Source organism: Myotis yumanensis, unplaced genomic scaffold (assembly GCF_028538775.1).
Source record: "Myotis yumanensis isolate MYYU_CA2020_CCGP unplaced genomic scaffold, mMyoYum1.0.hap1 SCAF_22, whole genome shotgun sequence".
Taxonomy (NCBI): domain Eukaryota; kingdom Metazoa; phylum Chordata; class Mammalia; order Chiroptera; family Vespertilionidae; genus Myotis; species Myotis yumanensis.
The window spans coordinates 4101970-4129582 of NW_027223773.1; the positions used below are offsets into that span (position 1 = coordinate 4101970).

Here is a 27613-nt window from a genome sequence, read left to right on the forward strand (position 1 = left end):
GGTAGACCTTAGGTGACCTGCTTGGGGCAGGTGACACACTTACCTTGACTTTTGTTTTGGGTGCCTTTTTCAAAATGCACATCAGCCCGGCCGACGTGGCTCAGTGGTTGAGCATCCACCTATGAACCAGGAGGTCACAGTGCAATTTCCAGTTCAGGGCACATGCCTGGGGTTGCAGGCTGGATCCCCATGTGGGGCGTGCAGGAGGCAGTGATCCATGATTCTCTCTCATCATTGATGTTTCTGTCTCTCTCTCTCTCCCTCTCCCTTCCTCTCTAAAATCAATAATAAAAAAAAATATGTATTTTTTTAAATAAAAATGCGGGTGAGGCTTGCTTGCACACTGATCACGTGTACCATATCAGCGTCTTCTAGAAACTTCATGGTGCTGCTTGGCCTTTAGGTACAAGGGTGGTTCGTTCATTTGGGCAGAACTTTGCAATCCCTGGCCTTCCTGGGATCGTGCGGAACCTTGGCCCTCCGTCTGGCCCAGCGGCCTTCATGGAGCTGCCTCTTCCTTCAGTTTCCCAAGTGGGCATTGCGGTGGCTCGTCTCCCATGTGAAATGCCTTCTGGCCTCTGAAGTTTCCAGGTTTTCCTCGGCCGCCTCTGCACGTGACGTGTGGTTTTCTTACTGGTTGGGTCGCTTTGAGTGTCGGGGAATAGTCTTACGACAAGAAACACCAATTTGCCCCACAGTGCACGGTGCATGTGTGGGTCGATGACGGGCGAGTTCGTTGTCCTTGCGCAGCGGCTCGACATGCTGAAGACCTGGCCTGTATGATTTTCTTTCTAAATCTGGGTCCAGTTTCCCGATGTGCATAAAGAACTGGCAGTTGAACTGAACACAAATTCGATTCTATTTCACCATCTAGAAGAGCTAATAGCTCTCGCCGGTTTGTCTCAGTGGATAGAGCGTCGGCCTGCGGACTGAAGGGTCCCAGGTTCGATTCCGGTCAAGGGCACACACTTCGGTTGCAAGCTTGATCCCTGGCCCTGGTCGGGGTGCATGTGGAAGGCAACCAATCCGTGTGTCGATCTCACATCGGTGCTTCTCTGTCTGTCTCTACCCTTCCCTTCCACTCTCTCTCAAATTCAATGGAAAAATATCCTCAGGTGAGGATTACCAAAAAAAAAAAAAAAAAGCGAATAGAGTTGCTGTCTTCAGTTGGTTCTTCGAGATGGGAAATTACTCAATATTCTTAGGATGAGATGAAATCTTAAAACAGATTAGAAGATACAGTCAGAACTGGCATTGGCCGGCCACGGCTGCGTGCGTCCCAACCTCGTAAAACCTGCTAGGACAGGAGCTAACTCAACTGGAAACACTGTCCTCCTCCAAGTTGCGGAAGGAAGAGGGGCGAGGAGAAACAACACGCGTGTTGTATGTGTGTGTAGATATTTTCCCCATTCAAAATCCTTCAGCCCTGCGATTTCCTTGAAAACGACTACTTGGCATTTGGATGATGGGAGGTATACGTAATTCCTGGGTGGGTAGCTACATGTAAGCATCGAATAATTATTTCTTTTAGGTTTTATTTTATGACTCCCACTCACCTCCCCCCCCCCCCCCCCATCTTGTAGTTTAGATTGCTTAAGAGATGAGAGCAAAGTCTAACAGAATAGGGCAGAGAAAAGTGGCCCCGGCGGTTGTGTGTATCAGAGAATGACAGAGGCCGCATGAAGGGCGCTAGAATTACTTACCTTTGGCCCGTGTATAGTAAACATCGGACATGTTTTTTGTTGTTGTTGTTTATTTTTAAAATATGTTTTTATTGATTTCAGAGGGGAAGGGAGAGGGAGGGAGAGAGAAACATCAATGATGAGCGAGAGGCATGGATGGGCTGCCTCCAGCACACCCCGCACTGGGGATGGAGCCTGCAACCCGGGCATGTGCCCTGACCTCCTGGATCATAGGCTGATGCTCAACCACTGAGCCACACCGGCTGGGGCTAAATGAAAAACGTTGAAAGAACTAATACTATTGCCCTAACCGGTTTGGCTCAGTGGATAGAGCGTCGGCCTGCGGACTCAATCCCGGGTTCGATTCCGGTCAAGGGCATGTGCCTTGGTTGTGGGCACATCCCCAGTAGGGGGTGTGCGGGAGGCAGCTGATCAATGTTTCTCTCTCATCGATGTTTCTAACTTTATCCCTTTCACTTCCCTTCTGTAAAAAAAAAAAAAATCAATAAAATATATTTTTTAAAAAAGAACTAATATTATTAAATAGTAAAAAGAAATAACATGACCCCATGGAATAATAACTGCAGTGAAATGGTTTTTATTGACAGTGGAACAACTTGAACAGGGGAGCCATCTCCTTCTGCGTCCATGGTCGGTAGTATGTCATTTGAAGGTGATTACATGCTGCAGCTTCGTTTCTGAAAGTCTTTTTTTGCCGTCAAAATGAATCGCCAGACTTCCCGGAGCATTTTAATTTCTAGAATTGTCCGGCAGGGTTGCCTGTGTGTTAAATTTCTGCACTTTTAAGAAGACCTGAGTGGCTCGGCCACTCGCCAGGCCAAACGTTTGGTACAATGTGGCTATTATTATAGCTCCTGAGCGACGGTGACACGGACATTTTGAATAGGGGCCTCGGATGTGCCGATCACAGTGCCTGAGACCCGGCTTATCCTGTGGGGACACTGGTGCCTCTTGGTCAAGGAATCAGTCCAGATACTTCGGTGCTTTCTCGTGTGCGGGGCGGCCGTCACTTCTCGTTCTATTACAGAATGTTTTGTTTGACTTTATTGGTTGTTTGCTCATGGTGGGAGGGAGTTCATGAGAGTGTCAACAAGGTTTTGAAAACCAATATTGAATTTTTTTTTTCTTTTTCACTCTGTAGTCCACTCGGGTGACGAAGAGTCAGTGTAAGACTCCTTGGAACCAAGTGAGTGGGAGCCGTTGCTTAAAAGAAATGTTTAGATTTGTCGGAGGGAGATGGGGCTCTTGACAGATGTTCTCTTGACTCTTTTCTCCTCCGTCCTTCTCAGCGGTCTCCTCTCGCTTGAGACCATGTTTATGTTGAAACAATAGCCCAGATATTGTGATGGTACAAGCCCTTCTGTCCCTTTTCTAACAGAGAGAGAGAGAGAGAGAGAGATTGCACGTTGAGCCAAATTAGCAAGTGTTAAGCATTATTTGTGTTGTTAAAATATGCTAGGCTGTGCCCAGCTGGTGTGGCTCAGTGGTTGAGCGTCGACCTATGAACCTGGAGGTCACGGTTCAATTCCAGGTTGGGGCACATACCCAGTTGCGGGCTCAGTCCCCAGTAGCGGGTGTGCAAGAGGCAGCCGATCAATGATTCTCTCATCATTGATGTTTCTCTCTCTCTCCCTCTCCCTTCCTCTCTGAAATCAATAAAAATAAAAATAAATTTTGGGGAAAAAATAGAGAATAGAGCGTGGTAAGGGGCAGAGTGATGGGTGCAGGATGGAGCTCAAGGGAATCGGCTCTGAAGATGTTGCACAAATGGAGATATGGACCAGTGGTCGGCAAACTGCGGCCCCTTGAGTGTGGCTCTTCCACAAAATACCACGTGCAGGCATGCACGTACAGTGCGATTGAAACTTCGTGGCCACACTCAAGGGGCCAAAGAGCCGCCTGTGGCTCGCGAGCCGCAGTTTGCCGACCACTGGACTAGGAGGCAGCATGTGTCAAGCCGAGATGCAGGCAGAGGCAGCTGAGCCCGGGAGAGGATGGAGTCGAGGTGGGAGTGGAGAGCGAGGGCCAGGTCAGCATAGTGGGCTGTCCACCTGCAGCCACCTGAGGGCCTTCCTGAGAGCTGGTCCAGGGCGGGAGCCTGTGTACAGAGGAGGAGGGGGAGGAGGAGGAGCGGGAGCAGGAGCCTGGGGTCTGATTTCTGTGTTGACAGGATTACTCTGGCTGCTCTGGAGGACAGACTGGGAAATGGCCTGAGTGGAGGCCACTGAGGTTGCCCAGGCCAGAGCAGACATCGAAGGCCGCCGAGGTGGTCCCGGCTGGAGCAGGCGTTGGCGTGGCCGAGCGAGGCAGCCGCGGCAATGGTTTCCAGAAAGCTCCCCGGGAAGAGGAAGGTGAAATCGCAGAGGATGGTTGGAATGATTAGGATGTCGCCGACATGCTGTATTTATGTTGGCACAATTCAGGGTGGAGAGGAGACGGCATGGCCTTGCTGTGGTTCCTTATTGTTATTATTTTTAAATATTGCCGCATGGGTTCCATCTTCTCTCTAAAAAGCAGAAAGTAGACATTTCATGAGACTTGGAGCCACAGGTTTCGGTAGCCACTTGCTTGTATCATTTTTCTTTCCGTGATTAAGCAGTTTTTATCCTGCCTATGTTAGCGTTCTGGGAATCACTATTACCTATATCAGAGGTTCTCAACCTGTGGGTCACGACCCCTCTGGCGGTCGAACGACCCTTTCACAGGGGTCGCCTAAGACCATCCTGCATATCAGATATTTACATGATGATTCATAGCGGTAGCAACATTACAGTTATGAAGTAGCAATGAAAATAATGTTATGGTTGGGTCACAACATGAGGCACTGTATTGAAAGGGCCAGAAGGTTGAGAACCACTGGTCTATATTATTATCTACCAGAGCATCGACCGTCTGTAAATAGATATGTATTATGAAATGCAATTTAGAGCTCTCACTAAAAAAAGAAAATTACAGCCCTAACTGGTTTGGCTCAGTGGATAGAGCGTCGGCCTGCGGACTCAGGGGTCCCAGGTTCGATTCCGGTCAAGGGCATGTACCTGGGTTGCGGGCACATCCCCAGTGGGGAGTGTGCAGGAGGCAGCTGATCGGTGTTTCTCTCTCATCGATGTTTCTAACTCTCTCTCCCTCTCCCTTCCTCTCTGTAAAAAAAATCAATAAAATATATTTAAAAATAAATAAATAAAAATAAAAAAAGAAAACTACAAAGAGGATTTAATTTTTTTGGCTTTTCTCATTAATACAATGTAAATAAAGGAACTATTTGAGAAAATTATAGCAAATGTAATCTCTCCGGTGTTCCCAAAGCTTTTAAGAGCCACTTGGAGGAGCTATTAATTAAGCTCCGATCAGTTAGCAGACTGCATGGTCTCCCTTCTCCCTCTGCCCCTTTCCCTCCGACGTGTAGGTTCATGCGCCCCCCTCCCTCCCCGCCCACTTCCTGTTCCAGGGCCACGGGCAGAGCAGCCCAGGTACCTCAAGGGTTCCAGAGAGCAAATCTGCTTCTGAAACAGAATCAGCTCAAGGGCAGGTTTGTTGTTGCTGTTGTTGTTTGTTTGTGTAAATATGTTTGTATTGATTTTTTCAGACAGGAAGGGAGAGGGAGCGATAGAAACATCTGATGTGTCATCGATCGGCTGCCTCCCGCACGCCCCCGACTGGGGATCAAGCTCGCTACCTGGGCATGTGCCCTGACTGGGCATCAAAACCGGGACCTCTTGGTCCGTGGGACGGTGCGCAGTCCACTGAGCCACACCAGCTGGCAATCATCGGTTTTTAGAAGAACCGGGATCACAGAGGGTCACCCCTTCTTCCCCTACCACCTTCCTGCTTGCATATTAAATAGGCCACTTCTCATGTTTTAAGTGGTGAGGGAGCAGTGATATAGCTGTGGGTTATGCAAACCGTGTGGGTTTTTTTTTTGTTTTGTTTTTAAATATATTTTTATTCATTTCAGACAGGAAGGGAGAGGGAGAGATAAAACATCCATGATGAGAGAGAATCACGGATCGCCTGCCTCCTGCACGCCCCCCACTGGGGATCAAGCCCACAACCCGGGCCTGTGCCCTGGACCAGAAATCAAACTCCTGACCTCCTGGTTCCTAGGTCGGCGCTCAACCACTGAGCCAGGCCGAGCGGCCAAACTTACTCTCTAGTGGACATTTCCGCCGTCACTGGCAAAGCTTTCGGCTCAGTAAGGCAAGAGGAGAGGGAGGCCTCCCTCGGTCCGGAAGGCTGTCCGTCGGCCCTGTCCTCACCCGGCGGGCACACGGTGAACTTTTCCAGAAGGCTCCGTTCCTGGAAGGACCGTCGGCTTTCCCGAAGAGAACAGTTACTGGAAGTCACTCAGCCCCGTGTTTGAATATTGGCGGCGTCATTTCCGAGCTGTGTGACCTTGAGAGGTTATATAACCTCCTTGGACCGGAATTTCTTGATTTCTGATCCGTCTGCTGAGTCCCGCTCTTGGGGATAGACAGAGTCCCGTAGAAAAGAAATCTATGTCTTGTTTCCTTAACCTTTCGAAGGCAGTTGGGTAAATACTGGCATGGTTTTTTTAAAAATCTATGCATTTTTATAGATTTAAGAGAGGAAGGCAGATAGAAACATCAGTGATGAGAGAGAGTCATGGATGGGCTGCCTCCTGCACGCCCCACACCGGGGATCGAACCCTGACCTCCTGGTTCCTAGGTCAATGCTCAACCTCTGAGCCACAGCAGTCGGATGGAGCCTAGGGCTTTTTTAGGGAACAGAGAGTAGCCGGGGGTGGCTGGGATGAGAGGTAGACAAGGGGATTTGTGGGCAGGAAAAAGGCATTGATCCTGTGCCAGACAATGAGGGCCTTGATTCGTGCAAAGATGTGTCCACTCTCTGAGGGCAAGAGTGAGCCAGGGAAGGTTTAAGGGGGAAGGCGGTCAGATCTGGGAAAGATAAACATCAACAAAGAAGAGAAACCCTAGCGTGGGGTCATTGGCTGTATGACCGGACCAGCCTAGATCAGCAGTGGGGCTCCGGAACACAATATAAAATCCTTACGCGTTGGTTTGACGTAAGTTGTTTATCATTTATGACCGGGCCCGGTTTTTACAGTCGCTGTTTATTTAGTGATCTCACTTTAGGGCACTTTCTCCCTCTGGCTCATCAGAGTTAGAAAATTATGACCAGCTCAGCCACGGTGGCTCCGTGGTTGAGTGTCGATCTGTGAACCAGGAGGTCACGGTTCGATGCCCGGTCAGGGCACATGCCCTGGATGTGGGCTCGACCCCCCAGTCGGGGGCGTGCAGGAGGCAGCCGATCCATGATTCTCTCTCATCATGGATGTTTCTATCTCCCTCTCCCTTCCTCTCTGAAATAAATTTTTAAAAAAATACATATTTTTTTTAAAAAGATGGTATGTAAACAAATGAGTGCGTCTGTGTTCCAATAAAACTTTATTTACAAAACAGGCATTGGACTGGATTTGGCCCAGGAGACACAGTTTGCTGACTCCCAGCATATGTCAGGACATTTAATAAACTGTAAGACAATCTAAATGTAAGCTGGTGACAATATACTCATTTTTATATATTGCTTAGAAACACTTTGAGTATTTATTCTTTGTGTGTATATATATATATATATATATATATATATATATTGATTTCAGAGAGGAAAGGAGAGGGAGAAAGAGAGAAACATCAATGATGAGAGAGAATCATGGATTGGCTTCCTCCTGCACACCCCACACTGGGGATCCAGCCTGCACGCCGGACATGTGCCCTCACCGGGAATCGAACCGTGACCTCCTGGTTCCTAGGTTGACGATCAACCACTGAGCCACGCCGGCTAGGCTCACTTTGAGTGCTTTAAATATTTCCTGATTTTTAGAGTGTGGATTCACTGATACCTGAACGTTGTCTAGGATGCTTTATGACCTAGGAACACGATCATTAGTCCTTCTGCCGAAGACCGTGCCGTGCGATCACATATGTATTCAGCTGTGGGGGAGGGGGCAGGGTCCTGGCAGTTTGGCTGACTTGCTGGATCGGGCCAGGCAGCAGGACCAGGAAACAGTCCTGGGCTTTGTTCTCTGTAGGAATGCGGCCACCTGCGTGCTTTGGCAGGTCTGCTGGTACCTGGGGGGGCGGGGGGGGGGGGTTGATAAGTGGAGGGTCAAGGAGGAGGCACCAAGCACTGAATTGCTACTGTAACTGTTTCATTCCCAGATCACCTGCCAGTTGGGGAAATACCTTCATTGCACATAATCCACTAGTTGGTGATTATTATCCACAGTTAATAATAACTATGAATGAACATGCTTTCAAATTTAAATTTTACGAGGCTTAATTTTATGTCAAGGGGCCAGATACATATATATATGTGTGTGTGTGAATATATATATGTATATATGTGTATATATGGTAATGTGATTACCTCCGAAAAAAATTCTAGACAACAATTCATTTTAGTAACATGTTATCAAGAAATAACATTCATCGTAGAGACTTATTGGGGCGATCACTTTGTAAGTTATATAAATGTCTGATTCACTATCTCAAACTAATATAATATTATATGTTGCCCGGCTGGTGTGGCTCGGTGGTTGAGCGTCGATCTATGAACCAGGAGGTCACGATTCGATTCCCAGTCAGAGCACATGCCCGGGCTGTGGGCTCGATCCCCAGTAGGGGGCGTGCAGGAGGCAGCCGATCCACGATTCTCTCTCACCATGGATGTTTCTATCCCTCTCTCCCTCTCCCTTCCTCTCTGAAGTCAATAAAAATATATTTAAGAAAAAAAAAATTTTTTTTTTTTAAAGAAGAAAATTTGGTGCCATTTGATAAACTTAGGAAGTTAGCATTTATTCGCTGTAAGTGGTTGCTCCGAGTTGAAATTCACGGAGTCACCTAACACCTCAGACTGGGGTGATTGTTAAATATGTCGCGTTCCCTCCCTTGTCGCTTTTCTCAACGAGTTTTTTTTTTTTTCCTTATGACTTTTTCTTGGTGATAATATATTCGTGGTTAAAGATTAATCGACAGGATCCCATTAGGCTCCAGTGGAATTTGGACACAGCAATCCCATAAATGTTGAGAAAATAGAATGGAGACATTGTAATTGCCTTTTGTTAAAAAAAAAACACACAAAATAATATATACACCTTAGAGGCCATAATTCTGGAAATACCCAACTGAAACTTCAAAGGGAGCGGGAAAATCAAGTGGCTCATGGTTGAGCGGGTAGGCCCGGTGCGAGGGCGTGAAGGCTGATTGCGGAGAGCAGGGGTTCGAACACTGCTCGCCGGCTGACTCCCAGGAACCTCCCATTTCTGGGGCCGACAAAGTTGGATTGCCTGGCCTGCGAGGTATACCTCCCGGTGGGCAGTCCTCCCTGCCAGTGGCAGGAAGCGGAAGTTGGCACCCACCCTCGCGTCCCGAGGCTGAAACCTGGCCAGCTGCCCCATTCTGCTACCTGTCGGGACACCTGGCTTTTTTTTTTTTTGGTTTCGGTCACTTTGCCCAAAAGATAAGGAATGCCAGGAATTTTGCTGAACACCTCGGAAATAGGCTCCGAGACACAATGGGCCTTTCACGGGGCTCGACGCTTGGCATTCGGAGTGTGACTTGAACGTGTTTCCTGTTCGTGCCGAGGGTGGCAGCGCTCGGCTCCTATGGAAACTTCGGACCTGGGAGGGCCAGGTGTCCCGAGCCATCGGGACAAGGGACGTTGTACCACGACCTTTACTTAGAAATGCAATGAGTTTTACGTGTTTAGGTTCCAGTCCTCACTTTTCCTGGTGTTTTCACCTACTTTAGAGCTGCCTTTCTTTGGCCTCGGCTTCTCCCGGGCTTCCCTCTGTTAAGCAACACACTCACGCCTTCCTGCGTAGGAGAACATCAAACACAAGAGCACTTCCTCGGTATTGGCGACGTGGGATAAATCCTCATGCGAACATCTCTCTGGTTTAAAGAGAGAACCGTAGCCCGGCTGGGGTGGCTCAGTGGTTGAGCGTCGACCTGTGAACCAGGGGAGGTCATGGTTTGATTCCTGATCAGGGCACATGCCCGGGTTGCGGGCTCGATCCCCAGTGTGGGGTGTGCAGGAGGCAGCCGACCTATGATTCTCTCTCATCCTTGATGTTTCTCTCTCTCTCTCTCTCTCTCTCTCTCTCTCTGCCTCTCCCTTCCTCTCTGAAATCAATAAAAATATATGTAAAAAACAAAGAGAGAACCATACAAAGTAAATGAGAACCTGAGACCACTTCCAGACCGGTTGATAAAAGTGTGTGTGTGTGTGTGTGTGTGTGTGTAATCCTTACGAAATGCTTCCTGCGTTTCACTGTTCTAAGCACTTACATGAACTCACAAGATACTGTGTTGGGTGATATTGGGGGAGACCTGGGGGGGCTATATTATACATTCCCTCCTCTCTCCCTTCTGATGTACATACGATCAGGGTTCCCACACAGCGAGGAGACAGCAGTACAGACCCCACCCCACCCCCAAGCCCGGGAGCCTGCCCTTCGTCACGCTGCCTCTGTATGGACCGGGGGATACTGGTCCAACGACAGGAAATCAGAAAGGAGGAGATGGGCACCGGGCTAGAGAGAGCTCTCCCGAGGATGGAGGGTGCTCTTGTGAAAACTGATGCACCCGGTTGGCTGAGCAACGTAGACAACATGGACCCCAGGACCATGAACCCTGGGGTCAGACTGCCTGAGCGTCCCTGCTTCTCAGCTGCGGGACCTTGGACAGATGACCAACGTGGCTGGTTTCAGTTTCCTTATCTCTCGAGTCCAGATCATTAACAGTGCATACCGATAGCATCAGAGCTGGGTTCCCTGATCAAAATACCTGTGAGCGCCCGGCTGGCGTGGCTCAGTGGTTAGTGTCGACCTGTGAACCAGGAGGTCACGGTTCGATTCCCGGTCAGGGCCCATGCCTGTGTTTCAGGCTTCATCCTCAGTGTGGGATGTGCAGGAGGCAGCCGATCCATGATTCTCTCTCATCATTGATGTTGCTCTTTCTCTCCCTCTCCCTTCCTCTCTGAAATAAAAAGGGGGCGGGGGGCGGGGGGCGGGGGGGAAGAGTACTGAGCTGAACTATGTCTGTGGATTTTTTTTTTCCCAAAAACTTGAAACTTCAGGCACCAAGGACCCCCTAGCGGTTATGATATCAGTGATGTCAGGAAGCTAAAACTCAAGTTCATTCTTGTGTGTTCTCCCCACCGCAGGGAAGATTGTGTTGAACATGCCCCGGGGAACAATTGTGGCGGGAGAAGACGATAAAAATCACGAAAATATCTGACCTTTGTGTTGTTGTTGTTGTTGTTTTTGTGTGTTTTCAGTTCTGCTCCTGGAGAAGATCGAGCATGATGACATGTGCAATAAGACGCTGAAGATCACGGACTTCGGGCTGGCGCGGGAATGGCACCGCACCACGAAGATGAGCGCGGCGGGCACCTACGCCTGGATGGCCCCGGAAGTCATCAAGTCGTCCCTGTTCTCCAAGGGAAGTGACATCTGGAGGTGAGCCCCAGGCCCTTTGCTTTTGCAGATGTCTGCAGATGGGTTGCTGTCCATCCTTTCCATGAGCCCCAAAGTCCTCAGCGATTCTGAGCATGACTCAGCGATTCTGGGCATGACTCAGCGATTCCGGGCATGACTCAGTGATTCCGAGCATGACTCAGCGATTCTGAGCATGAAGGGCGGTGGAGGCCTTTTGGGATGGGGTTTTATAGTTTTGATCGTATCATCACAGGGGAGCAGGTACCTTAAGGTTTTGAATGTGTGTGGCTTCCATTTGATAAGAGAACCTTCTATGGGAGGTTTGATTAAAACCGGTTATAATTGGCTTCCGGCGTGGCTCAGTGGTTGAGCGTCGAACCAGGAGGTCACGGTTCGATTCCTGGTCGGGGCATATGCCCGGGTGGCGGGCTCGATGCCCAGGGTGGGGCGTGCAGGAGGCAGCCGATCCATGATTCTCTCTCATCATGGATGTTTCTATGTCTCTCTCCCTCGCCCTTCCTCTCTGAAATCAGTAAAAATATATTAAAAGAAGAAAACAAAAAAGAAAGAGAACAACCACATTCGTTCACGTGGGGCGTGGGGCTGGCCCCGCCTGGTTCGGTCATCGCTGCCCCTGAGCCCTCCTGCTCAGTAAGCAGCTGAATGCCTGTGCTGGAGGCTCTGCTGATTTCTGGGGTGCACCACTGATTTCTGGGCACGCCTGTGTTTGGGACATTAGCCTCTCACCTGGGATGAGGGCCGCCGCTTTCTAGGAAGAGCAGGTCCCTGGGAACCGCTGGAGGCGGGTGCGGATACCTTGGTCCCCCAGCTGTGTCCCAGTGACCTTGATGGCAACCTTGCTTTCCAGCTACGGAGTGCTGCTGTGGGAGCTGCTCACGGGCGAGGTCCCCTACCGCGGCATCGACGGCCTCGCCGTGGCCTACGGGGTGGCCATCAACAAGCTCACCCTGCCCATTCCGTCCACCTGCCCCGAGCCCTTCGCCAAGCTCATGAAAGGTACGTGGGCACCCTGTCCCTGTGGGTCTGTGGGGGCAAGGGGCGTCCTTCATTACAGCATATATATATTTTTATTTTTTTTTAATTTATATATATATATATGTATGTTTGTTTTTTAATCCTCACCTGCGGATATTTTTCCATTGATTTTTAGGGAGAGGGAAAGACAGAGAGAAATATTGACGTGAGAGAGACACATCGATGGGTTGCCTCCTGCACGCGCCCCGACCAGGGCCCAGGCCGGGGAGGAGCCTACAAGCGAGGTGTGTGCCCTTGACCGGAATGGAACCCGGGACCTTTCGGTCGATAGGCCAGTGCTCTATCCCTTGAGCCAAACCGGCGAGGGGAAGCATTCTGTATTTTTTTTCCACCAAGAAATGTCTGTGGTTCTAATTTTCAAAGGCTTTACGTACTCATACTATCTTGGAGTTTGAAACCTTGTCTTTGATCTAAGATGTCAGGTCACGGTTCGATGAAGTAAGTGATGTAAGAACAGCCCCGTTTTTATCGGTGACTCACTGAGGTACAGAATTCAACTGAACGGTAATGAAGGTTCCACCAAGAGCACTCGTGGAATTCAAAGACAGCGTTGAGTTGGCCCCGAACCTGCTATTTTAAATCTAACCTGACGATCGAAAGCGTTTTACAGTCTGAGCTGGTGTGGTTTTCCATGACCTGATATCTTTGATGCTTCTCTCTTAAAAATTAACTGACTCTTTTTGTAAGCGGCAAGTTCTTTTTGCTTAATAATTAGGCTACTTCTTAGAACCCTTCTTGCGATTATAATGTTTTAGAGGAGTGGTTCTCTCAACCTTCCTCACTCATGCCGCGACCCTTTAATACAGTTCCTCATGTTGTGGGGACCCCCAATTTCATTGTGTCAAATTCAACATCATGAAAGCATAGTGATGAATCACAAAAACAATATGTCATTATAGATGTGTTTTCCTATGGTCTTAGGCGACCCCTGTGAAAGGGTCGTTCGACCCCCCAAAGGGGTCGCGACCCACAGGTTGAGAACCGCTGTTTTAGAGGCTTTGGTTTTCTTGAGCTGAGTTATAGAACGCTCTGTCAGTAAGTCATCTGACCAGGGCAGCTTCATGGCCGGGCATCCGTGCACATGTCCACATGTTAATGTCACATAAGAGAGACAACACGAGCCTTATCTGGTAGTCATTATTATGCATGCCACTGGCATGGTCACTAAAATAAAATGTTCAACATCATGAATAGGCTTGCCCTAGCTGGTGTCACTCAATGGATAGAGCGTCGGACTGTGGACTGAAGGGTCCCGGGTTCAATTCCTGTCAAGGGCACATGCCCGGATTGCGGGCTCGATTCCCAGTAGGGGGCGTGCGGGAGGCAGTTGATCCATGATTCTCTCTCATCGTTGATGTTTCCATCCCTCTCTCCCTCTCCCTTTGTCTCTGAAATCAATAAAAATATATATATTTTTAAAAAGAACAACCTTTAAAAAAAAATCATTAATGGATTTTTAAAAAAACCTTCAAAAAATACTGTCCGCAGGGGCTGGCCATCTGAACTATGCTGAGGGATGGTTTTGATGAGACCCTTGTTTGTTGTAGAATGCTGGCAGCAAGACCCTCACATCCGCCCGTCTTTCGCCTTAATTCTCGAGCAGCTGACCGCCATCGAAGGGGCGGTCATGACGGAGATGCCCCAGGAATCCTTTCATTCCATGCAGGACGACTGGAAGCTGGAGATTCAGCAGATGTTCGATGAGCTGAGAACAAAGGAAAAGGTGAGAACATGCATTGAGTTGCCTGATACACGCACACGCACACACGCGCACACATGCATGCACGCACACGCGCACACGCACACACACACACACGCACACGTATGAAGCTGATGGAGGACAGGGGTCATGAGCCATCGCAGGCATTCTTCTAAAATGTTTCCGGACATCAATATTTATTTATTTATTTATTTATTTATTTTTAAATTTAAATATATTTTATTAATTCCAGAGATGAAGGGAGGGAAGAGAGAGATAGAAGCACCAATGATGAGAATCACCGATCAGCCTTCTCCTGCATGCCCCCCACTGGGGATTGAGCCCACAACTGGGGCATGTACCCTGATGAGGAATCTAACCATGACCTCCTGGTTCATAGGTCAGTGCTCAACCACTGAGCAACACTGGCCGGGCTCCCCAAGCATTCTTTTTTTTTTTTTTAATATTATAATAAGTATTACCAAGGGTATTACATATGTGTCCTCCCCGCCCCCCCCCCCAATATTTATTGATTCCTGCTTTCTGGTTAAAACAAAACAGAGCTGTACTAGAAATGTGTGATCGGCAAAGAAAAAAGTAGCCCCGGCCAGTTTGGCTCAGTGGATAGAGTGCCGGCCTGCGGACTGAAGGGTCCCAGGTTCAATTCCGGTCAAGGGCTCATACCTTGCTTGCAGGCTCCTCCCCAGCTCGGGCCATGGTTGGGGCACGTGCAGGAGGCAGCTGATCAATATTTCTCTCTGTCTTTCCCTCTCTCTTTCACTCTCTCTAAGAAATCAATTGAAAATACTAGTATCCTCAGGTGAGGTTAAAAAATAAAATTTAAAAAAGTATCATTCTGGCCAAAACCGGTTTGGCTCAGTGGATAGAGCGTCGGCCTGCGGACTGAAAGGTCCCAGGTTCGATTCCGGTCAAGGGCATGTACCTGGGTTGCGGGCACATCCCCAGTGGGAGATGTGCAGGAGGCAGCTGATCGATGTTTCTCTCTCATCGATGTTTCTAACTCTCTATCTCTCTCCCTTCCTCTCTGTAAAAAATCAATAAAATATATTAAAAAAAAAAAAAAAAGTATCATTCTGATGGTATCCAAAAACTCAACTCCACAGTAGCCGGAATAATGATAAGAATGGTTGCTGGTCTCTCTCACCTGTTAAAAAACACATCAGGCCCTGGCCGGTTTGGCTCAGTGGGTAGAGCGTCGGCCTGCGGACTGAAGGGTCCCGGGTTCGATTCCGGTCAAGGGCGTGTACCTTGGTTGTGGGCACATCCCCAGTGGGGAGTGTGCAGGAGGCAGCTGATCAATGTTTCTCTCTCATCGATGTTTCCAACTCTTTATCCCTCTCCCTCTCTGTAAAAAAAAATCAATAAAATACATTTTAAAAAATAAAAATAAAAAACCCATCGGGAGCCCAGGAAGAAACTTGGCTCAGGCTTCGTCCGGGTCTTTATCGGATGCCTCCCATGTCCTGTACCTTGCACTTTGGTCAGTGCCGCGGGCGAAAATGACCAAGCCTGAAACAGTGTAGCGCGTGGACGTGTTATCTAGCAGGAAAGGCAGACGGAGGACCATTAAACAAGCAAGTAATAATACTAATAATAATGACTCAGTCCAGCCAGCAGAAGGGAGGCGCAGGCTCCTAGGACAGGAGGTTATCTGGTGCCGCAGGCAAGGGGCCTGAAGGACTGAGAGCGAGGGAGCCGGCGACCGGGGGGCTGGGAGGGGGCATGATCTCCACCAAGGACACACTGTGTCCCAAGGACAAGGGTCAAGGGCACGGGGAGGAACTCACAATGGCCGGGGACACAGCTCACATCACCTCCTCTGTTCTCCGGCCGCTGCACCCCGAAATGTCCCGGGACAAACACTGTCCCAGGCAGAGGTGCCTGTTTCTGAGTAAAATGCTGAGTAAGGGTTAAGCGTTCGCCTTAGAACCAGGAAAGTGGTGGCTCTGGGTGGCGTGGGGCCGGCTCCAGCCGCCACCCCCACTCCCACCCCCAGCCGGGGCCTCAGGAATCAAGCGATCCCAGGAAGTAACCTTCCATCCTGCGTTCTCGGAAGGATTGTTATCAGCGATATGATTCACGTGTTTCTTGGAAACTTGAATACAGTTGGTTGACTTAAAATGAAACAGAAAAGACTGATGTTTTGGGTGTTTTTTTGTTTGTTTGTTTGTTTTGCACTTCTCCTAAATTGTTTTCAGGAATTCTAAAATTAGACGTTTCATTGCGAAAATTAAAAAAAAGAGAGAGATTTGGGGGAATGGGAGAGGACTTGGAGGGTAAAATGAGAGTTGAAATCACAGAATTTAAAATTTGGGAAGCCATGTTCATAAATCATGGTTACTTTAAGCTACGTTATTGCATTACTTTTAATGAATGATCATTGTCTCAATGGAGGTGTATCTGGTGGGTTGATTCTCATTCCGTGTGGCGTAAACATCAGAAAGCACGCTTTGTAGGGGATGCCCTCCTGCTCCCTTCTGAGGTTTTGTAGTAGTTCCTTTGTTACCCTTTGAGCTCACTTTTTTAAAAATTTTTTTATTGATTTCAGAGAGGAAGGGAGAGGGAGAGAGATGGAAACATCAACGATGAGAGAGAATCATGGATGGGCTGCCTCCTGCAGGCCCAACACTGGGGATGGATCCCGAAACCTGGGCATGTGCCCTGACGGGGAATCGAACCGGGACCTCCTGGTTTCTAGGTTGACGCTCACCCACTGAGCCTCGCTGGCTGGGCTGTGCCAACCCTGTGCCCTTGCTTGTTCTCATGAGATGTGCGCAGTGCCACCTGAAATACGGCCTTGATGGCGTCCGTGAGTCTTCGGTTCACAGTGAAAGCCTGTGCCATCTTCTTTTTTCTTTTCTCTCTCTCTCTCTCTCTCTCTCTCTCTCTCTCAGAGGTCTCCAGCTGCGTCCTCTGGCTGGAGGGCGGCCGGGTGCGTGCTCTATCTCCCTTTCTCCTTCGCTGATTGCTCAGGGTGGGAGGCGTCCGACTTGGGATTAATGGCCGGTCCCTTGGCCCAGCCCGTGTTACTCAGTAAACGGCAGCCTCCGCAGATACCAGCTCCTCCCTGCATTCCTGGCGGCTGATCTCTGTGCGTCTGCCTCTGTGTGCCGGGCGCACACGGTGTCTTTGAAGGCCTGGCACCGTTAATGATTAACATCTGCCCCCGAGTCGGGGTTTGCCATTCGAAGGGCCTGTGCCAACCAGGCAACTCCACCAATATGGCTACTTGGTCATCTCAGCAACCAGGAGACGCTGTCGGTGCTTCCCAGGTTCAAAGCACCGCAAGGGGTTCGAATACCCCTGATTTTTTTTTTTTTTTTAATTCTTTCTCTTCTGAATGTTTAAAATTCATTCAAAGGAAGAACATTCTGGCTGCTTTCCCTCTGACCTTATTTTTTTGCTCTTATGAAGTCTTAGGCCAGTGATTTTTTAAAAAAATACATTTTTATTGATTTCAGAGAGAAAGGGAGAGAGAGAAACATCGATGATGAGAGAGAATCATGGATCGGCTGCCTCCTGCACGTTCCCCATTGGGGATCGAGCCTGCAACCCCGGACATGTGCCCTTGATTGGGAATCGAACCGTGACCTCCTGGTTCACAGGTCGACGCTCAACCACTGAGCCACGCCGGCCGGGCTCGTTGGCTTTCATTTAGAATGGATCATGCGCATCTGTGCTATGTGTTCATGGGCATTTGGTGTGTCAGGTGGTTAGAAGGGCAAGAGGTCGGAGAGAGCAGTGTGGAAATCGAGTTTAAAATATCTGTGGCCCTAGCTGGTTTGGCTCGGGGGATAGAGCATCGGCCTGCGAACTGAAGGGTCCCAGGTTCGATTCCGGTCAAGGGCATGTACCTTGGTTGCGGGCACATCCCCAGGAGGGGGTGTGCAGGAGGCAGCTGATCGATATTTCTCTCTCATCGATGTTTCTAACTCTCTATCCCTCTCCCTTCCTCTCTGTAAAAAATCAATAAAATATATATATTTTTAAAAATATCTGTGATGCCTCTCTAAGTTGGTGATGGGCCGTACAGGCTGCCGGCTGCCGATGGCGCCTTCCCCTGAGCCCGCGGTGACCGGGTGTCTGGGCTGCAGAGGCGGCCTCTGCCGGGCCATGACCTGACGCGGTGTCGCGGTGTCGCCCTGTCCCAGGAGCTGCGGTCCCGCGAGGAGGAGCTGAGCCGCGCGGCCCTGCAGCAGAAGTCGCAGGAGGAGCTGCTGAAGCGGCGGGAGCAGCAGCTGGCGGAGCGCGAGATCGACGTGCTGGAGCGTGAGCTCAACATCCTCATCTTCCAGCTCAACCAAGAGAAGCCCAAGGTCAAGCGGAGGAAGGGCAAGTTCCGGAGGAGCCGCCTGAAGCTCAAGGACGGGCACCGCATCAGCCTGCCCTCAGGTGGGCCCGTCCGCAGGCCTCCCCGGGGCCAGCCGCTCGCTCGGCGGTGTGGCCTGGGCCCCGGGAAGCCATGGGGAGGGAAGGAGGTCCCCAAACATGGAGCATCTTCGGTTGCTTCCCGCAGTGCGTGGTCCTCGTGCCGTCAGCCACGAGCTGCCGCGTGAACCAGAGCGTGGCACACGAGTGTGTGTTTTATTATATTTTTAAAAATATATTTTATTGATTTTTTTTACAGAGAGAAAGGGAGAGGGAGAGAGAGTTAGAAACATTGATCAGCTGCCTCCTGCACACCCCCCACTGGGGATGTGCCCACAACCAAGGTACCTGCCCTTGACCGGAATCAAACCTGGGACCCTTCAGTCCGCAGGTGGACGCTCCATCCACTGAGCCAAACTGGCTAGGGCTGTATTTTATTATTTTTTAAATATGTTTGTATTGACTTCAGAGAGGAAGGGGGAGAGAGAGAGAGAGAGAGAGAGAGAGAGAGAGAAACATCCATGATGAGAGAGAATCATGGATCGGCTGCCTCCTGTATGCACCCACACTGGGGATGTGCCCGCAACCCAGGCATGTGCCCTGACCGGGAACCGAACCTGGGACCCATCAGTCTGCAGGCCGACGCTCTATCCACTGAGCCAAACCGGCTAGGGCTGGATGCGAGTATTTAACTCTCCGGTAATCTTGCTTGTAGGGGTTAGTGGGTTTTCTCCTTGTGAAACCAAAGCAGAATTCCCATGCAGCTGGTCGCACAGACCCCGCATGGCGTGGAGAAAGTCCGGGACAGCTGTCGCTATTTCATCGTTAGGGTTATTGCTTCCTGGGGATCTTTAGTGTCACATGGTCGTTCGGGGCAGGGAAGATGCCGCCAGCACCTTCGACAAGATATGTCAAATAGTTTAATTACTTCCGTCTGAGGGTTTAAAGTGCGTTAGGTATAAAAAAGAACCAGGAAATCTAGGGAAGCTTTTAAAAATGTTCTTTTTTTAAAAAATATATTTTATTGATTTTTTACAAAGAGGAAGGGAGAGGGATAGAGAGTTAGAAACATCGATCAGCTGCCTCCTGCACACTCCCCACTGGGGATGTGCCCGCAACCAAGGTACCTGCCCTTGACCGGAATCGAACCTGGGACCTTTCAGTCCGCAGGCCGACGCTCTATCCACTGAGCCAAACCGGTTAGGGCTAAAAATGTGCTTAAATCATTGTGATGGGAACATGAAGGGATTACATGTGTCAGGAGATGCCAAGCAGAATAGAAAATAGCACAGAGCCCGACCAGCGTGGCTCAGGGGCTGAGCTTTGACCTACGAACCAGGAGGTCACGGTTCGATTCCCGGTCGGGGCACACGCCCGGGTTGTGGTCTCGATCCTCAGTGTGAGGCGTGCAGGAGGCAGCCGGTCCATGATTCTCTCATCATGGATGTTTCTCTCTCTCCCTCTCCCTTCTTCTCTGAAATCAAAATATATTTTTAAAAAACCCCACAAATACTAGTTGATTCTTTAAGGTAATAAAGTAAACTATGGTTCTGCAAATATAAAATGGACATGTGTCAGAGATTTTACTCAACTCACTGGTGAAGGAGGGAACCCGTTCCAATTGGTTCGATAGAGTTAGCGGGACCAGGTCTTCTTTATGGGCCATTAGTAAAGGAATGTGAGGGTTCGATTGCTGGGTTAAATACCAACCTGGTTAATGCCCGGAAAGGCAATAAACCGTAACCTTTGGGACTGTCTTTCTGGCCAGACAGAAACTATTTGCATCATCTCTTTCTCTCTCTCTCTTTTTCTCTCTCTCTCTCCCCTTCCTCTCTGAAATCAATACAAACATATTTAACCTCTGCCCCTCCTGAGCTGTAAAAATACCCCAGTCACTCGAAAATCAATCAAAGACGAAGGCAGAACACCCAGGATGTCCCTTACTTGTGTCTGAGTTTTAAATATATATATATATATATTTTTCACACTTTACTAAGACAGTCTCCCCTTCCATCTGCTACTATTGTTCTTTCTTTCATATATTCCCATAGTTCTTTGCACAGCTCTGTCGGGACCCCTACCCTCCCGTACAGGTAGGTAATGGTACCTACCATTTGTAAAGTGCTGTGACCACAAAGTACTTTTATGTTCTTTTTTGTTAATGATTCTTTTTAAAAAAATATATACTTTTATTTATTTTAGAGAGGAAGGGGGAGGGAGAGAGAGAAACATCCATGATGAGAGAGAACCATGGATCGGCTGCCTCCTGCACGCCCCACACTGGGGATGGAGCCCGCAACCCGGGCCTGTGCCCTGACCGGGAATCGAACCGTGACCTCCTGGCTCCTAGGTGGACGCTTCACCCCTGAGCCCGCCGGCCGGGCTCTCTGGCAGTTTTTGCTCCGATTGCTATGTGCTGAAGACGCGGCTGTGAAAATAACTTCAAACCAGGAAATCTCAGTTCTTTCTCTCCCGTCTGACAGATTTCCAGCACAAAATCACCGTGCAGGCCTCTCCCAACCTGGACAAACGGAGGAGTCTGAACAGCAGCGGGTCCAGCCCGCCCAGCAGCCCCACCGTGATCCCGCGGCTCCGGGCCATACAGCGTGAGTGCCACCCTGTCCCCCCGGCCCTGTGTCTGTTTCTGTCATTGGTTCAACTGGTTGTAACTGAGCATTTGACATGGAATAGGTGTCACAACTATTGGGAAAACAAAATTTAGTCTTACATTCCTAAATCTAGTTTTCTTCCATTGATAACATTTTTTAAAGTATACTTTTAGTGATTTCAGAGAGGGACAGAGAGAGAGAGAGAAACATCGATGATGAGAGAGAATCATTGATCGGCTGCCTCCTGCACACCCCCTACTGGGGATCGAGCCCGCAACCCGGGCATGGGCCCTGACCAGGAATTGAACCGTGACCTCCTGGTTCCTAGGTTGATGCTCGACCATTGAGCCACACCGGCCGGGCTTGGCTCTTTATTTCCCCCCCAATACAGTGAAATTCTAACTGTCACAGAATGTCAAATAGATAAATAAATAATCCAATCTTTGCTACTAATTTGCCTAGATTTTGTACCTTTTCTTCTAATTTATTTCAATTATTGTGCTAATTTTCTCATTAGAGAAAGCTCACCATCGGTAAAGTGAAAGAAATCATTTGTTATTTTTATGCTTCTTCATTGTTTATGAGTTTTGAGCAAGGTAGTTTTTTTGTTGTTTTTGTTTTGTTTTTTACAAATGATTTGATTCATCTGACTTTAAAGTTTCTTACTTGATGAGTGAGTGATTCTCCCTGTTTAGTGACTTCGGATGAAAGCAACAGAACGTGGGGAAGGAGCACCGTCTGCCGACAGGAAGAGTTTGAAGATGTAAGAAGGAATTTCAAGAGGAGAGGCTGTACCTGGGGACCCAGTTCTATCCAAATGAAAGAAAGAACTGATTGCAAAGAAAGGTACGTGTGCGCCCCCTGGTGGCTCCAGTGGGTACTGCGACAAATGGCAGCACCCTCTCAAGTACAGCATTGGCCAGACTTAACTTGAAAAAAAACAATTAGACTTCTATGTGGAATCGAATGAACAAAATAAACTGATGAACAAAATAGATCCAGAAACATGGAAGCATAGAACAGACGGACGAATCTCAGAGGGAAGGGGGCCAGGAGGACGGGAAGAGATTAACCAGAGAACTTACATGTATAGATGCATAACCTCTAACCCATGGACACAGACCACAGTGTGGTGAAGGCCGGGGGAGGAGGTGGGAGCGGGAGGGGGGAGTTAATGGGGTGGGGGGGGGGGACCTGTGTAATACTTTCAACAATAAAGATAAATTTTAAAAGTAAATAATAATGCCCTAACCGGTTTGGCTCAGCGGATAGAGCGCCGGCCTGCGGACTGAAGGGCCCCAGGTTCGATTCCCGTCAAGGGCATGTACCTTGGTTGCGGGCACATCCCCAGTAGGGGGTGTGCAGGAGGCAGCTGATCGATGTTTCTCTCTCATCGATGTTTCTAACTCTCTATCCCTCTCCCCTCCTCTCTGTAAAAAATCAATAAAGATTTTTTTAAGTAAATGAATAAATAATAAGATAAAACATTTAAAAATTAGGATACTGTAGAGCTATCTGGATATGGTTTCCATTTCTAAAATGAGTTTATCATACGCATTCATTATTATTTAAAGTTAAATCTCCGTCATATTATCTGTCTGATTTTTAAGGTTTTATTTGTGCTTCGTTAGCTCCTCAACACCTAATTGGCTATGTGTTTCTATCACATTAAAATAAACATCTTGCCCTAGCTGGTTTGGCTCAGTGGTCCAGCATCGGTCTGTGGAGTGACGGGTCCCGGGTTCGATTCCTGGTCAAGGGCACGTACCTCGGTTTGCAGGCTCCTGGCCCAGCCCTGGTTGGTAGCATGCAGGAGGCAACCGATCGATGTGTCTCTCTCACATCGGTGTTTCTCTCTGTCCCTCCCTCTTCCTTCCACTCCCTCTAAAAATCAATGGAAAAAAATATCTCCGGGTGAGGATTAGGAAGGAAGGAAATAAAATAAGTGTCTTTCTCTCGTAGAATAAGACCTCTCTCGGATGGCAACAGCCCTTGGTCAACTCTCTTCATAAAACATCACAAAACCATGCCGTTGGCATCGTTGTTTGTGGACCAACCAGGTACGTGCCTCAGAAACAGAATTTGCTTCACCCTCCGCTCCTGGGGGTTGTAGAAGCGGTCCAGCAGCCTTAGCATATCATTAGCATATTACGCTTTGATTGGTTGGACAGCCGACCGGTCGACCGGACACTTAGCATATTAGGCTTTTATTACGTGGGGCTGTCTGTGCCTGTCCAGACAGAGGGAGTCCTCCGAGAAGCCTTCCTACTTCTTTCTTAGAATCTTTTGATCCCCATCACTCCTCCTCCTAGAGCAGTGGTTCTCCACCTTCCTCATGCCGCGACCCTTTAATACAGTTCCTCATGTGGTGACCCCCAATTTCATGGTTACAAATGGAACATCCTTAAAGCATAGTGATGAATCACAAAAACAGTATGTAATTACAGATGTGTTTTCCGATGGTCTTAGGCGACCCCTGTGAAAGGGTCGTTCGACCCCCAAAGGGGTCGCGACCCACAGGTTGAGAACCGCTGTCCTAGAGGAATACCAGGACATATTGGGCTCACTCCGTGCGGGCACCATTAAGCTATGGATTTCATTTGACAACAGCATCTCCCCTCTTTCCTGTAGATACTTTGGGGTTTGGTTACCTATACTAGGTGGTCAGTGCACTCAAGGTCATATGTTTTTCCATTGATCTTTTAGAGAGAGAGTGGGAGGGAGGGGGAAAAAAACAGAGAAACATTGATGTGAGAGAAACACATCGATTGGTTGCCTCCTGCACGTGCCCTGACCAGGGTCCCGCAACCGAGGTACGTGCCCTCGACCAGAATGGAACCCAGACCTTTTGGTCCACAGGCTGACGCCCTGTCCACGGAGCCAAACGGGCGCTAGGGCTATTGTGCGTGTAGTTTAAAGGACTTTGCCTGGAAGACGCTCCTCCTTTGTGCATCTCTGCCTTTCTCAGGTGCTTGCGAAGAACCCAGACCCTCTGCGGACGGATCAGAGCCCAGAAAACCACAGCAGATCAAACCCTCAGCGCCAGCCCCGGCGGACCCGCCTCTGGGCAAAGATGGACAGCGAGAGAGCCCGCCGGAGACTGAGAACTGGGAGGAGGCTGCCTCAGCCGCGGGCACCCCTCAGGGGACCCCGACCCACACTCTGAGCAGGCCGCTCCCCAGGAGAAGGACGGAGGGCGCCCTGTACAGCTGCACCGCGCTGTTGGCGGCCGTGGCCCTGGGCCTGGACATCCGAGAGCTGCCCCGGGTGCCGGCCGCGGAGGAGCCGGGGCCCAGGGAAGAAAGGAAGAAACGCGAGGGCATCCTGCAGCGGGCACCCTGGCCCCGCGGGGCCGCCGATCGCCCCCGGGCATCGGCCACGCTGCCCCCGCCCGGTGCCCTGGGTCTTCTCTCCAGGCCTTCCCTCTCCACCAAGTGCCTGCTGCAGGCGGAGGGCGGGGATTCCCTCGAGGGCGGCGCGCACAGCATGCGCGCCCCCGACGTGCCCACTCCGGGTGTCTGTCCTGCCGCAGGAGGGTGCCAGCCAGGCTCCCCACCCAGACGCGAGGCCGAGAGCGGGGTGTGGAGGCACCTGGGTCCCCCCTCCTCGGAGCTGCCCCGTGGGATCGCGCCTCCCTGTGCTTCCTTGAAGAAAAGGGCAGCGAGTCACAGGCGGACCGTGTCCGATGGCAACGCCTCTCTGGCCCCAGGTAGGCGCTCGGAGGGCAGGTATGGACAGCACTGTAGGCGGCAGAGTGTCACCCCGCATCTGGGTGCCTGACACGTGAAGGCATTTCCCAGTGTCTCCATTTACAGCTGTGTTTCCACCAGGCACACAGGCCTTCGAATTCTACCCTACGCCTTCCTTTCACATCATCTCGATTCTGGGAAAAGGATAATTAAGTGTCAGCCACTTAAATATGTAATCATTAATAGCACCTTAAATCAGAAAGCCCACGCGAGCCCAGCTGGTGGTCAGGTTTCTGTTTTTTCAAAATATATTCTTATGGATTTCAGAGAGGAAGGGAGAGGGAGAGAGAAAGAGAAACATCCATGAGGAGAGCGAATCATGGATCGGCTGCCTCCCGCACGCCCCCCACTGGGGATGGAGCCCGCAACCCAGGCATGTGCCCTGAGCGGGAATCGAACCGTGACCTCCTGGTTCCTGGGTCGACGCTCAACCTCTGAGCCACGCGGGCCGGGCTGGTTACTTGTCTGATATGCATTGTGTCGGACGTCCCAGTCTCTGATGGCACTGTCTTTGCTTTCTCAGCAGCTGCTGCCGCAGGAGCTCCAGGACTGCTCCCCCAGCGGGTGTGGGGACCCCCCTACCCCTCCTGGCCTCACAGGAACCTACCCCTCCAGGCCCTGCCACTGGAGGCCCCGCCGGGAAAACACAGAGCCTTCACCCCTGTGCCTCCCCCCTCCGCCCTCCCAGCCCCCGCGGACGCCCCCCAGGCCTTCCCGGGGAGGACAGAGCCTCTGCCCGCGCAGACCGACCCTGGCCTGGGCGGCAGGGCACCGACCCCTGGCTGTCCCCTCGCAGCCCGGGACAGAACTAGGTCGCTCGGGCCCTCCTTGCTGGACGCCGACGTGCAGGGCCAGAGCCAGGACTGCACGCCGCCCCTGTGCCGGGTGAAGAGCGGGAACGGCCGGCCGGCCGTCTACCAGCTGGAGAAGGAGTTCCTGTCTTAGTGCCTTATGTTATGCAAGCATTTCTCTCTTTTGTGAGGTGGACAATTAAAACACTGCGTCTGTCTCTGAGTTGTTTCGTGCTGCTGGGTCTCGCAGAGCGGCGGCCCCGAGCCTGCAGCGGTCATGAGTCCGAGAGGCACACGGACGAGAGCGCTGCAGGCCGGCCGTCTAAGGAGACGGTGTTGCCGCTGGATTCCTGCTGCGTGACGCGGAGCACACTCCAATGTGAAAGTGTGTGGCCACGCAAAACGCACAGCTCTGCTGGGGAGAGTTAGGGAAGCACCGCGTTTAATTCCGCTGCTCTCCTGTCTGCTGCCTGTTAGCTGATAGCACAGGAAGTGGTGGGTCACCTTGTCCCCCTCCCTCCCTCCCTCCCTCCCTCCTTCCCTTTCTCCCTCTCCTGTGTTTTTTTTCTCCTTTCCTTTCTTCTCACCTTTCTTTCTCTAACTCTCTCTTTTGTGCAACAAATAGCCAAGAAGAGGAATGTGCTATTAGTAAGTAAAGGTGCCTATTTTTTAAGAAATATATTTTTACTGATTTCAGAGAGGGAGAGAGAGAGAGATAGAAACATCCATGATGAGAGAGAGTCACTGATCGGCTGCCTCCTGCACACCCCACACTGGGGATGGAACCCACAACCCGGGCCTGTGCCCTGACCGGGAATCGAACCGTGACCTCCTGGTTCATAGGTGGATGCTCAACCACTGAGTGACGCCGGCCGGGCAAAGGTGTCTATTTTTTTTAAAAAAATGGTAATCAGAATAGATACAAAACCCTATGTATCCAACAGTAGGGTTATAATGGGTAAATACATCCAATTCTCACCTGAACTTTGCACTATTTCTCTCCTGGAGGAGAATCTACTGAATGTAACTTAACACATTTTACCCATTCGACGTCCAAAGCAGATGTGCACACGCTCAGACCTTGGCGTTGGGCTCAGCATGATGCGTGCCCCTGAGACGTGCCTCCCGGGTCCTCCCCGTAGAGAGCGGGGCTTCCAGCTCCAGTAGCCAGGGGTTCCGCAGTGTTTCTCTCCTCTGTTTCAATGCGTCGTTATCTGAATCGCCCCGAGTACAGTTGGAGAGAAACACTGCCAAGTGCAGAAACAGCAGCACTGTTAGGATTCAAGTGCTGTGTAGCTATTTCACAGCTCATTTAATTCTGGATTTTTCCCTGAAGAAAACAACCTTGTGTGTTAAGATTTCTCGCAGCGGAATCTCGAGTGCTTCTTCTGTGTTACCGTCCCTTCTACGATTCGGCTTTACTTTAGGGCGGGTGTTGAATTAATGCCTGGAAGAGGCATAGAGAAACCACAGGTTCAGTTGTGTTTCTACCAAATTACTGGGGCGTGGGGGGGTTGTGATGGCTGTCCGTCTGTCTTGTCCCTGTCTTCCCGTCCTGTTTTCTTTTTCTAATATGTACTTTTAGTGACTTCAGAGAGGAAGGGAGAGAGAGAAACATCAATGATGAGAGAGGATCACGGATCGGCTGCCTCCTGCACACCGGGGATCGAGCCCACAACCCGGGCATGTGACTTTGACCGGGAATCGAACCGTGACCTCCTGGTTCCTAGGTCGACGCTCAACTACTGAGCCACGCCGGCCGGCTTCCTGTTCCCGCTTAGCTTTATTTTAGTCAACTCTGTTTTAAAGACTCTAGAAGGGAAGCCATTTAAAGAGATAATTACAAGAGACGCTTTACGCTGTCACGTCTCTGCAGATAGCTCTATTCTCACTGGGATCTCTTGTACATTGGCGATTCTCTATGTGCATACTGAGCAGAAGCTGTTATTTATTTTCCTGTAGACCCGTAGCCCCCTGAAAGATAAATGAACCCGATTCCTGTTAGTCAACAATGAAGGTGCTCTCCCTGCCAAGACCCAAGGCCCGGGCCTGTGCGCTGTATTATGAAGCCTCGCGCGTGGAAAAGGTGTTTATACGCGTTGTCTATTTTTTTAATAAACGTTTTTTGATGGCTAA

At 50.0% G+C, this 27613-nt stretch overlaps 1 protein-coding gene and 1 long non-coding RNA gene across 2 annotated transcripts in view; one reads left to right on the forward strand and one right to left on the reverse strand.

Moving 5' to 3' along the window:
• Positions 1-27613, forward strand: part of MAP3K21 (mitogen-activated protein kinase kinase kinase 21) — a 28851-nt gene extending 1238 nt beyond the window's left edge. The window contains 9 exon segments of the mRNA XM_070401175.1: positions 11025-11205; positions 12053-12201; positions 13788-13963; positions 18112-18352; positions 20812-20934; positions 21633-21783; positions 22900-22997; positions 23906-24646; positions 25210-27613. Coding sequence (XP_070257276.1) covers positions 11025-11205; positions 12053-12201; positions 13788-13963; positions 18112-18352; positions 20812-20934; positions 21633-21783; positions 22900-22997; positions 23906-24646; positions 25210-25631 — 2282 coding nt within the window. The 3' untranslated portion in view covers positions 25632-27613.
• On the reverse strand, positions 2265-6059 carry LOC138999078 (uncharacterized). The gene is made up of 2 exons (XR_011469313.1): positions 5851-6059; positions 2265-4209 (listed from the first exon to the last, which is right to left on the reverse strand). It is a non-coding gene; the product is annotated as an uncharacterized lncRNA (long non-coding RNA).